At 40.6% G+C, this 12,644-nt stretch overlaps 1 protein-coding gene across 1 annotated transcript; it reads right to left on the bottom strand.

Annotated features, from left to right (window-relative positions):
* Nucleotides 1–340: 340 nt before the first annotated feature.
* On the bottom strand, nt 341–12,302 carry LOC119737952 (kinesin-like protein KIFC3; the record flags this gene model as incomplete). The annotated part of the gene is given in 19 exon segments (XM_038212628.1): nt 341–495; nt 1,340–1,435; nt 1,982–2,168; nt 2,780–2,991; nt 4,482–4,679; nt 5,838–6,011; nt 7,691–7,830; nt 9,095–9,143; nt 9,145–9,234; nt 9,236–9,307; nt 10,256–10,348; nt 10,350–10,417; nt 11,071–11,124; nt 11,127–11,142; nt 11,783–11,892; nt 11,895–11,940; nt 11,943–11,975; nt 11,977–11,994; nt 12,189–12,302. Coding segments are annotated over 19 exon segments (1,911 nt in total), but the record flags the coding sequence as incomplete, so codon positions are not given.
* Nucleotides 12,303–12,644: the final 342 nt, after the last annotated feature.

Genomic DNA, 12,644 nt, shown 5'->3' with positions numbered 1-12,644 from the left:
CAGCAATGTTCAGCATTTGTAAAGATGCTAATCAGGGATGGTTCTGGGGGCTCAGGGCGCTCTATAATACCCCCTCCCAGAAATAAAATGGTTTAACCCATCCCCCCCCCAAAAAAAGTAAATGGGTTGCTCCAAGATATAATTTAGAAAAATTGCACCAAAGGAGTGAAAATCTCTGAAAACAAATTTGCTTACAATTTTCAAAATAGGATTTCTAAAATCAGGTCCATTACAGCTTATAACCACCCATATTTTTTAAGCCTCCTAAAGTTTGGTTCTAAAACCAATGTCACACTTTTTTTGCCTCACAATTTTTCTCCTAGCAAGTCCAAGAGAAGTCCCATGACCTCTGGCTCATTTCTTCGGTCCGCCTTTGGAGACGTTCTTTGTGGCCTGTCCTAGTGACACCTGCTTAGCGTTGGCGCCAAACTGGAGCGTGCTCAGTGTCTCGCTGATGTTGTTGACGTCGGGGCTCACGTTGACAAAAAGACAGGCCTGTTTGTCATAAAAAATATGGATAAAACGGAACTCTTATCATAAACTGATGGAAAAATAATGTTCAATTTACTCTCATCAGTTATTTTGTTGGATACAATAACAAAAGTAAACTTGCCTTTAGGGTTATTAGTTTTTAAAATGAACCCACTAGCGTGCGCAAACAGGCATTTTGTTGCACTGAATGCACGTTAGTCAATGATGTCTGGATTATTAGTTGATGTTTAGGACCACCCGTCTGAGGTTGGTAGCTCTACTGGTTCTCAGTAGCTGTGTGTGTGTCACACTCTACAGAAAGGAGCCAAGATTGTGTTTCCTGATGGCTGTAAATCAAGAAGGGATCATTTGTACAAGTTTGGAGGCTTACAGCACAGGCACAAGTATCTGTCACAACTTAGCCACTTGCTGACCATAGGTCTACTTGGATGTCTCACTTGCTGGTGCACTGGACTCCTAAATGGTCCAAATTTACCACAGGCTCAGACTGGGGCCCAACTCTAGGACCAAGACCTAGTCTAGTACTGTAACTCAGAAATGTACACGGGCTAAATATGAGTCCATCACAGTTGGCTAAACTCCGATATTGGCACAAACTACCCTGTCCTACCACTTTAAAAAGACCTATCTCCAATCGATGACTGAACTTGATCCAAAATGCTCTGAATTTTTAAATGTCTAATCTTACCCCTGACTCAGTCTGGTGCCATGTCCTGATTCTGTGACCTAGACTCAGTATAGTTATTTATACTGTAACTCAGAAATGTACTAAAATCAAGTTAACCTCCAAACTCCCCCCCCCCCCCCCCCGCCTCCCCTCAAAAGATTTTTTTTTAGACAACCCTACCTTGGCGTCTCCGCCCAGGGCTTGTTGCAGCAAGTGAGTCAGCTTGGAGTTCCTATAGGGGATGTGCAGAGCGCTCGTTCTGAGTCCATTAAACACCTGAGGCAAACAAGGACAAATCACTGTGATCAGTGGAAAGCCAAGGCCTTGTGGTCTGGCAAATTGAACTCAAAATCCTGTGGGCAATCCTGCAGACTGTGGGTTCGAGTCCAGCCTGGGGTTGCAGTGCGTGTGTCCTTGGGCAAGACACTTTGTACTCATTACTTCTCCCCACCTAAAAGTAAATGGTACCTGTGAAGGCGGAGGTAGCATCGTTAATTTTCCTTTTGTTTTTAGTTATCGGACCTTTTTGAGATGGTCTTTGGAATGTTTTCATTTGCCCGATGAGCAGGAGTAATAATGATATACCACGCTGTAATTCATGTTTATAAATCCATATTATGGTTAAAGATGAGAAAGGTGAGATGGTACTTTGAAAACTTGTATTCAGAAACCGAGGACCCAATTAATTATATATATTTGACCTCCGTGTAAAAGAACCTCTTCATTCATGGAAAGGTAAACATGGCTCTCAATGTACCTGCTTCCCTGCAAAATTGAAACTTATAAGTAAAATTGATGTTTATTCTCCAACTCAAAAAGTACCTGGCCCAATGAGGTGAGGGATTTGTTGATAGCAGCCGCTTCAACAAGAGTTTGTCCTGTGGCCCCGGTCTTGGCGATTCGCTCAGAACCGGCCAGGTCAACCAGCATGAGGGAGCCGTAGCTGGTTGCCTTGGAAACCTTGTCCACGCCCTCCACGTTCAGGATCAGCAGCAAGTGGGAACGAGAGCTGTGATTGGTCAATGAGGGAAGAGAAATATTTGTAGCTTTGAAACATTCAGACATCATTCAATACCTCATTAACTATAAACCAAGCACTGCATGCAAATTCTGTTAAGACCCGGAATAATATTCTGTTATAAGATTGTAAATAATGTTCTGGGGATCGAAACCCATGGAATTAGTGTCTAAATTTTTGGCTTACCTAACCACAGAATTCCGTGCTTACAATCACCATTTTGTGTTTACCATGCTAGCAGAAAAATTATGTGCTAACCCTGTAAGCACAGAATCCATAGTTCCAGGATGTACACATGTGCAGAAGCCGAACTTGCTTGCTAACGCACGAAATACGCTTATCTTAAGCACAGAATTTTCTGCTACAGTAAGCAGGGATTTGTTCGCTAACGGTAAGCCAGAACTGAAAACCCGATCCGCATGCAGACCGGGAGCAGAAATGGAACTCAGGCCACAGAGGTGCATGGAAGGCGAGGAAAAAAACAACTGCATCAACGGAATCTCTAAGGACAGCAGAGCAGAGATTTGAGTAAAGCATGTCTCGGGCAATGAGTTCCACAAAGATGCCACCCTCACATAACTTTCAGCGTGATTCAAACCAACCTTGTTGAGTTCATCTTGGTCGCGGCAACGGTCCGATTGGCATCTCCCATCTCCATGACCCTTGTGATGTCCCCTTCCTCCCGGACTTCGAACTCCGTCAGGTCCTGGACCAGCAGCCTCTTGCCTTGCATCTTGATGTCCAGTTTCTTCCTGTCGCCTTCCTCGCACAGGAGGTCCTGCAGTGCCTCGTTGTAAACCTCCAGCATTGACACCTAGTCAAAGGTCAGAGGTTACAAAGTGTTACACAAACTTCACCAGGGGGAGGTGAAACCCGACATTGAATTCAAAGCTTCTTGATGCAAAATTTCATTATAAAACACATTGATTGTGGTACCCGCTGCTATATCAGAGTCAAAGGCAGCCAGCAGACCACAGCATACTCAGTGGACAAGTGCTTAAGACATCTCAGCTAGTAATGCATGAGGTAATGGGTTCAAGTCCCAGTCAAATAAGCTTGTGACTCCATCTTATTGAAAATTTTAAGGGAAAGTTCTTGTGAATGTTGACAAAAGTTTGTATCATTTACCTAAGTGAAATACACCCAAAAATTTGACTTTGAAAAACTGTAAGATCTCCATTACTTTAAATCAAATTAGGTTTTGCCCTTCACCGACGTTTAAACACTGTATACTCAGTGTGTTACCTCCCGAGTGAAAGTTGGAAAAAATCACTCGGGTGGGACTCGAACCCACGACCTCCTGCTTTGTAGTGCAGATGTCTTACCACTCGACCACCGAGCTAACGGGATCGGTTGGCCGGTTCGAATCTGATGTACATAGCAGCTTTTTTTCCCCAACTTTCATTCGGGAGGTAACACACCGAGTATACAGTGTTTAAAAGTCGGTGAAGGGCAAAACCTAATTTGATTTATATCACCCCGGCGCAAAAATTACATCTTATAATAGTTTATGCGGTACCCGCTGCTATGTACATCAGATTCGAACCGGCCAACCAATCCCGTTAGTTCGGTGGTCGAGTGGTAAGACATCTGCAATAGAAAGCAGGAGGTCGTGGGTTCGAGTCCCACCCGAGTGATTTTTTCTAACTTTCATTCGGGAGGTAACACACTGAGTATACAGTGCTTAAACGTTGGTGAAGGGCAAAACCTAATTTGATTTATATCACCCCGGCGCAAAAAATCCATCCATTACTTTAGTGTGGAACTTTTAAACTGTTTCATCACGTTCTAAAATCAAAGGGCAGAAACACTCTGTATTAATATGTATTGTTTACTTGTTGAATACAGAGTTTATATGCCAGAGGGTAACTATCAGCTTCATGAACTAGAGCCATAGACCAAATTTCTCGGCTCTGCTAACCACAGACTTCTGCATCATGGTCACCGTTATATCCTTACAGATGCTGGCAAAGAAATTATGCACTAATCTTGTAAGGACAGAATCCTCAGTTACTACTGGATGTACACATATGCAAAAGCCAACACTCCTTACCATCCCAGAAATATATCCTTACTGTTCACAAGTATTTTTATGCTACAGTGAGCAAACATTCTTGGTTTTGCAAAGCCATAAAACTGGTCCTTAAGGAAATCAAAATTCCAGATTTAGGGTTATGTCTGAAACTGACATGTCTTTTATTATGGCTCAAATATTCACTATGGCATATCAGTGTCCTAAACGGATTGAAGCTTTAGCCAACTGCACCCTAGACAACAATCTGGTGCCCCGACTTCTCTGCTCACCTTCAGTGTGTAGGACACCTGGTCTCTCTCCTTGCAGATCTTCAGCAGTTCTCGGATGGAGCGTACGTTGACCCCCGGGTCATCCTTGGTCCCCATCATGGTGAAGGTCTTCCCGGAGCCTGTCTGGCCGTAAGCCATGATGCAGATGTTGTAACCGTCCACGCAGGAAGTGATGATAGGCAGGGCCAATTCAAAGACCTGTTGGTGGGTGGGGGGGGGGGGGGGGGGGGGGGGGGTGTGGGAAAAAATAATCATACAAATATAGGAATTGATTTTTGTACCCACTGATATGGGAAATACTTTGCATCCTAATGCCACTTTTTTTCATCATATATTATCTCAATGAAAATCAGTCATTGCAAAAATGTTGAAAAGCCTTGAATCTTGGACTGAGAAACATTTCCAATTTTGTTGGAAAATACTTTGAAAATGCACTTGACTCTCCATAGACTTTGTAAACAATGAAAGAAGTGGCGTCTGGATACTACATTCTTTCCTCGATATGTCAGATGTGAACCAGCCAGCCAACCCAGCAAGCTGGGTGGCCGAGTGGTAAGATGAATGCACTAGTAAGCAGGTGGTTGAGGGTTCGAGTCCCACCGAGCTTGTGATTTTTTTCTTTCAAGCTTTCGGACAGTACAGAGAATACAGCGTTTTTGAAATTATTTCAACAAAGACCGAAACACAGTACTGATGTTATTATTTTGTTACATATATTGTGCATCACATAAAACATGTTAGAATTTCTAGCTAAATTTTTTTTTTTTAATTTGACAAATTTTAAGAAATAAAAGCTCTTATGATGCATTTATGACCTGTCATCACAAAAATGAGCTTAAAGTCAGACTTTTTAAGAATTGAGATATTCACTTCTCTGGATTCTGCAGATTAAGAGCTTTCCAATGGTATACAACATTAAGGGTACTGAGCTCAGTAACTGAAATATAGACCACTAACTTACTGGAAGTTGTGAAACTAATTCTTGAGAAAAGGCATTGAAAAATCTTGCAGTTGTGTTAGAGTGAATGCACAGTCAACTCTTAAAAACAAGATGAAATAGGTTTTCAAGATTTTGGATGGAACAAACAAATTTGAGAAAGGTAGCACAGGACTTACAGATTAAGGTTCATCTGAAAACCAAATATTGACCAACCTTTCAAATTTTGGCTTTGTCCCACTGTACAGCAACATGGCAATTTCCGACTTTTCACATTTATTAAGAACAAGCATGTTTTTGGTATCATGGGGAAAAGTAAAAAAGTGTTTGTAGACGATGCATAACACTCATTATAGTGGGTGACAAGAACTCGACAGTAGATAGCCTTTTTTTAAGAAATACTGGGGCCTTCACCTCACCTCTGTTTGCTTGGAGGTTGGAGTGAAGACTTTATCAAAGCTGTACATCATCTTCTTGCCGGCTGGGTTGGTGCCGCAGATTTTCTGATCATCAGGGAAGTCCACGCAGCAATCGGTGCGGGAGTCGTAGCGCACCCTGCAGAACACACGGATGTTCCCACGCAGCTCTTGCAGCTAAATGCACACAGGGTAAACAAATAGAGAGAAAAACCAAGACACGTTTAGAAATATTGTTTAAAACTCCATCTTACCTCTGTTTGCAGAACACTTGGAGATTCCAACACAACACTGGCAGGTACGTAGAAGCCCGAAAGGTAAAAAATCCAAATCAGTGACAACAAAGCAGTTGAAAGGGACTTTTAAATCCAACAGTTGAGAAAGACAGAGAACTGTTTCAATTATTCTTTTGAAAATTTGACATATTTTCATCCTGTAGAAGTTTCATTCCATAAAGCTTAAAGACTGTCATCTCACTATAAATTAAGTATGCAAGTGAGCAATTCAAGTGTTATGCATTGTCCGTGACAGAGCTTGTATGAGCTCAGTGAATAAACCTAAAAATATATTTTTCAAATCGTATTCATCCATCATCTAGTAATAGTCAAGGAGATTACAGACTAGGAGTTTTGGATAATTTCTCTGAATCATTGATTAGATATCCTGGTTCATGGGCTCTGTCACAGACATTACACTTCCTTTCATATGCTGAAATTGCCCAAATGGGTCATTCTATAAATTTGGGGTCCACTTTTTTTCCTGTCCCTGTTACATCTGACATCTATGATTGTATAATTCTGATGCACTCCTTAATGCAGTCATCCTCCAAGAGTGATTATGAATAGCAAACTACCTACCCAACAAATAAACAATCATTTGAAGTCATTCTTAATGATGCTTGAATGGCAAATTACAAAGCACCAAGGTAACAGGGATGGGAGAAATGTCACACTTTGGATCCTAAATTTATAGGATGACCCAAATGTGATATATTTTGTTATGAGAAGTAAACTGTCATTCTGATTCAATCTGTACAATGTCAAATCCCTTGCTCCGATTCTCTCTTCACCTTATCCCACATATATCACTTTTTTTAAAGGGTTCATGAAAATTGACATTTTCTCAGGAACATTTTGGGTGCAACTTTCTACTCCTCTTAAATGTATAAAAACCTATGTGACATCCCTTTTTGGTTCATTTTATTGAAAAGTGCACTTCTTTAAACATTGAAAAATTTCCCATGATTTTCGGACAACTGATGCGGCACTGTTGCTGTGATGTCATTTCAGGAAGACACTGTTCACTTTATGGTTTTTTTGTTCAAATTGCCAACCCAAAAATGTGCTCATTGAAAACACCTGTGAAAAAGTTTGCTCACTGGCTTATTGCCATGTACTGACACGACGACGAATCGCCACAAAAAGTGAAATTTACGACAGCACACTATCCAAAGTTTAGGTGCTGGAAATAGCTGTAACACAGAGGTTTCTGCCTAAGATGACATCACACTGTTACTCATGAATACGGAAATTTGCATTAGCATAAAAACCCAAAAGGTGCCGAAATACCCTGAAAATGGCAGAACAAAAATTAAAAATAAGGTTAAATGGGACGCAAAGTTGCATTTCAAGGATTGCATTTAAAAAAGTACATTGCATGAGCCCTTAAAACAAAGTTGGACGCCCACTTACAAAATCCTGATTTTAACCCCGAACACTACAGAAAATAATCTCAGGTCTACTTTATGCAATCGTGCACACATAGAAACTGCTAAAATCTGCATTGCTCTCCTGGCAGGAATCGAACCAGGGTCACCAGAATCAGAAGGCAAGTGGAGAACCTTTGTTGCCACCTACCTGGTTGTAGAGTAATTTCCTCTGTAGACACTCCTTCTTGTATAGCACCTTGAGATCCTGTAGCTCCTGTGATGTGCTGGAGTCCATGTTCTTCATCTTGGACAGGCCCGACAAGGCGGCTGCAACCAGGTCCTTCAAATCTGAAATAAAGAAGAATTATATTTGATTGGTTTGCTAAGACAAGGGCCCAATTTCTTGGAGCTGGTAAGCAGAAAATACTGACGTGAAGCAGTCACAAGCACAACATGAAACAATGACGCTTTAACTGGTAACCCGCTTTTACTTAGCTACTACATTTTCAATACTTAGCGGATTCCCAAATTGACCATGAAATTTATCTCTGGAGCAAATTATACATAGCTAAGCTTGTAAGTAAAAGAACTTTGAAAAACAAATTTTTCTGCTCAGAAATTAAGAATATCTTCTTAACCCTTTCATTACCACATTGTTTATTGACTTGGCTCTCCCCAGGACCAAATTGTTTGCTCAGTCATGCGGAAATCACTAGAGCGTGAAAAAATGACCGCAAGTCTAAACTCACTTTTTTCAACCCGACTTTCACTGCCAAGGAGTGATTAAAATCATAGGTGTTGTGTGTAAAGTTTGTTCCTTGAACCTTACTCTTTGATTTAAAACTGAAGTCCATATGTGCAAATATAAGAAAGTTATGCCTTTTTGTTCATCTGGTCCCAATTATCAAACTGCAAGCCATTTCACCACATGACCAAATGGCACTCCATACCTCAAATTGTGCGTGGATACTTCTGAAGCACTTTTTCTCATTTTTTTGTAATGGTAACACTATGAATAAACTACACCATTAGAACAATTCGAAAACACTCTTTCAGCTGGTATATAGTTGATGTATGGACGGCCAAAAATATCAACATGCCGCCTTTCTGAAAAGTAGTAAATATATCTGTGTGTGAGTGTGTTCTGTGTGTGGTTTTCTGGTAAAGTCGCCCATAGTAAGGAAAGGGTTAATACAGCAGACACTTGTGCACTAACAGTTCGCCTATTTCACGGGTTAAAACTAGGAATCTTTTGGCTAAAACGCTATGAAAATTCGACCCTCTCTATCTAAAGAAAAGAATAACACAAACATGCCTTTCTTACTCAACAGGGGAAACAAAATTTGATAAAAACATGAGTGAAGTGTTTTCTTGCAAGAGGAACTAAATCCAGCCTTAGAATGACCATTATTGGAAATTTGCATTCTGGCAAATTTGAAATATATTGATTGACTGTTTTAACTGAAAGACAACATGCTACACAAAATTATTCCACAAAGTTGAACAAGATTTTTTTAGCAATAATTTTCAAAAAGAGTTTCTTAATAATTTCAAATGATCCTTTGTGGTCTTTAAATCGAAGATGGGCAGCCATGTCCTCCTAGTCACTCACCCTCAAAGCCCTGCTTCACCACCTTCTTCAGTGTCAACTTGGACTTGTCTCAGCTCCTTGGCAGCCCGATTCACACTGATCAATAGGTCTGTATCAATGGTAGGACCCTGGGGCTCTACCACTATTGTTGGCTGCGGGGTGAGACAGGGCATGCTGAGGGGAATCGTCAAAAGTGGAGTCGGGATCTGTGTCTGGCTCAGCTGTTTCAATATCCTGAACAAAATATTAATGAAAAATTGACGCTTGAAATCTGAAAAACTCAGTCAGGTTTACAGGACAAAGTTTTTTTTCCATCTTATCCACCAAAAGATGAATAAAATAGGCAGTGAAGGATTAAGAAGAGTTTCCAAAGCAGGGTTTGTTCTTCAATTGTGTTGTATGATCAGTGTAAGCTGACTGCACTCAAACGTCCATGAACAAACTTCTTCGGTCTGCTTAGGCAACATTCAAATCTTTAAAGTAAGGCACATAGGATCATTTGCATTTATCTAAAGACTGACAATCACTGATCAACAAAATTATTATCAAAAAAGATTACTTTTATTTAAGATTGTACTGGTATATTAACACCTTTGTGAAATTATTCCATCTGGCTTGCTGTCACTTAGAGAGAAATCAAGCAATGTAGGTGCCTTCCAGTACATGTATCAGTCTATTGATAGATTTTTGGAATAAAGAGTGCTACTGAGGAAATTGTGTTTTGTTTTGATGATCAAAAGTTATGCATGGTCTTTCAAAGTTTTCTCAAAAAAGTGTACTCCACTGAGGAAACTTCAACAGGTTAGATTTTGAACAATTTTTCTTTGAATTTTGAGGGGTGCTATTATTGGAAACGAACAAAATGCATGAAATGCCGATGATCCTTCAACTTCTGTAAAATTAGATTCTTCTGCTTACAAGCATAGTTCTGCTTACTAGTCTATTTCTACATGCAAGTCTATTTCGCTTACTTTTTTACTCATGCTCACACGGAATTTCTGCTATTTCCCCGCTACTTAATAGTATACTTCTCTGTTAACTAGTATATTTCTGCTTACTGTATATTTCTTAGCTAAATTGCTTTTCAACAATGAAGTGTTTTGTTCAAATTTAGTTGAGCTGTTGGATTGTGTCTTGACAAATAACTTCAGGGCAAGTCTCTCGTCTTGGTCCAAATCTTACCGGAGTAGGAGCCCTGCGTCTGGCTGTGACCGGCCTGCCAGTCCGCGGTCTCTCCTGCTGCATGGCGGCCAGTCTAAGGCTTGCCGTCTTCCTTAGCCTCCACCTCCAGCGTAGAGCACTGCTCACGAAGCTGTTCCAACTGTGACAAAACAATAGAATAATCTCTGGATGAGTGAAATAAGAGGCTGTGTGGAGGCTAGTCTGTGGCTTGCTTCATTATCCTCTACCTCAAGCAGAGCAATGTGTAGCTTCTTACGTAAAACAAAAAAGATGAATAATGCATTTTGTTGGAAGTCTAAGGCTTGCAGTCTTAGTCTCCATTTCCAGGCTGACAAACTATTTAAGTTTCACGCAGACACAATCATGTTACAATAATTAACAGCCTGCATTTTCAGGGATTATCCCTAATACCCTTAACCTCACATTAGGCCAAAAAAAATTAGTTCTGCTTCGGTTACCCTACCTACCCTTATTTGACAGCCCCTACCCTATTTTTTCTGGGGGGGGGGGGGTTGGAAATGTGGAAAAAAAACCTTGAAAAACCCATCAATTACTGCCTTTTACCCTAGACTACATGCAGACGCCTCCATATATTGTACACAAAACAAAAAAAATTGCCAAAAAAAATTGTCCCTACCTATCTACCTACCCTATTTTCAAATGCCATGTAATCGGAAGCAGCACTATCATATTTTGGGCCTTCATCTATTCTTGCCTTCAACGTCACATTTAATTGCAGATCCTGCTTTTTTTCCACAATTCAAGCTCCTAATTTCACAGTATTTTGAACTTTGAAAATAATTATTTTAGCTTACCTCGGCTTTTCATTTTGTCCACTTCTCCTTGCAGCTTTTTATTCTGGTGCCAATATCCTTGTGGGATTTTTGCTGGCAATTGGAAATAAATTAAACAAAAACACAGTGAAAACAATGGGGTCTACCATTGTAAACGAAATGAAATAGCTTATCCTAATACTTAAACCTTCAAGATTGAATTTTTGTAGCTTTTGCAAATTTAAAAGATCTGCGAAAAAAAAATTCATCTTATGAATAGTTCAATGCGGTACCCACTGCTATGCACAATAGATTCGAACTGGCCCACCAATCCCGTTAGCTCGTGTTTCGAGTGGTAAGACATCTGCACTAGAAAGCAGGAGGTCGTGGGTTCGAGTCCCACCCGAGTCATTTTTTTCCAACTTTCACTCGGGAGGTAACACACTGAGTATACAGTGTTAATGCGTCGGTGAAAGGCAAAACCTAATTTGATAAAGATCTGTAAAAAACTGTGTACTGATGAGAAAAGACTCGACAGTGATGAGCACAATTTTCCTTCAGTGAAATGTACACTCCTGACATACTCGTGAAAAGCCCTCACAGTGTGAACAGTGCTCTGCACAACCTACACCGACACTTGCCAATTGGTGTGTGCTAACTCTTTTACACATCAGCGCATTTATTCTCCCACTTTGCCCTCAGGCGTACGCTCATCACCGCAAACAGCGCCCTCGATAGTTGCCACGACACTCACCACTTTTGTATACTTTTCCTGCAGCACAGAGATCTTTTCGTCCTTCTCCTTGATGAGCTTGGTGCTGACGCCGGTCAGTCGGTCGGGGCTGTCCATCACTCCCGTATCCCGACAGCAAAGAACGTGGAGATGGCGTCATCCGGATCGTAGTTTGCTCTGCCCGCAGCGCTGCGACGATGTCGTACTTGTCCTTTCCACATTGGCACGGATTGCTGGGAATTTTCAGATCGAAGTCAGTTTTAAAACATAACTCCTGTTGCTGGCATTGTGGCTTGGGGCAAGATCTTGGGGCCAAATGTCACAGTTAATTTCTTTAAAAGTTAGGTCCCTCAAGACTTTATAAATTCTACCCAAAAAGCTACTGACTCAGATGCATGCCTTAACACATTGGTCAAAATGTCTTTACCTGGGTCTCTGCAATCAGTGGTTTAATGAAGTCGGTGTGTTGCTCCCATGATACCGGCATTTTCACCCACATCCCAGAATCTTCATCCAAGTAACAGTGGATGTTACGCTTCTCCTGAAAATAAAAAAAATAAAAAAGAGATAATCAACTTTAGAAGAGGGCTTGTTAGACTTGGGTCTATTGGACGAACACGCTTGGGGGTTAGCACAACTCCTGTGCTTACTGTTCAAGTGTTTTCCTTGCTGTTTATTCCTCTATCCTAAATAATACTCTTCTCAACTGTTTCGAGTATTTGACAATTTTGTAAAACACATTTTTTTTTTAGAGGAATCAGCGTCACTGAAAGGTTGTATATTTTTCTTGAGCAAGCAACGTAAAACAATTCACTAGTTCTTCAGTATTTGACATTACCTGTTTTTATGTCAGCGTTATTGAAATAATCAAACCGTTTTTTTT

The sequence above is a fragment of the Patiria miniata genome, unplaced genomic scaffold, assembly GCF_015706575.1.
Source record: "Patiria miniata isolate m_02_andy unplaced genomic scaffold, ASM1570657v1 HiC_scaffold_3, whole genome shotgun sequence".
Lineage (NCBI taxonomy): Eukaryota > Metazoa > Echinodermata > Asteroidea > Valvatida > Asterinidae > Patiria > Patiria miniata.
Note: the sequence above shows the minus strand (reverse complement) of the source record. Positions and strands in the feature narration are given on the sequence as shown.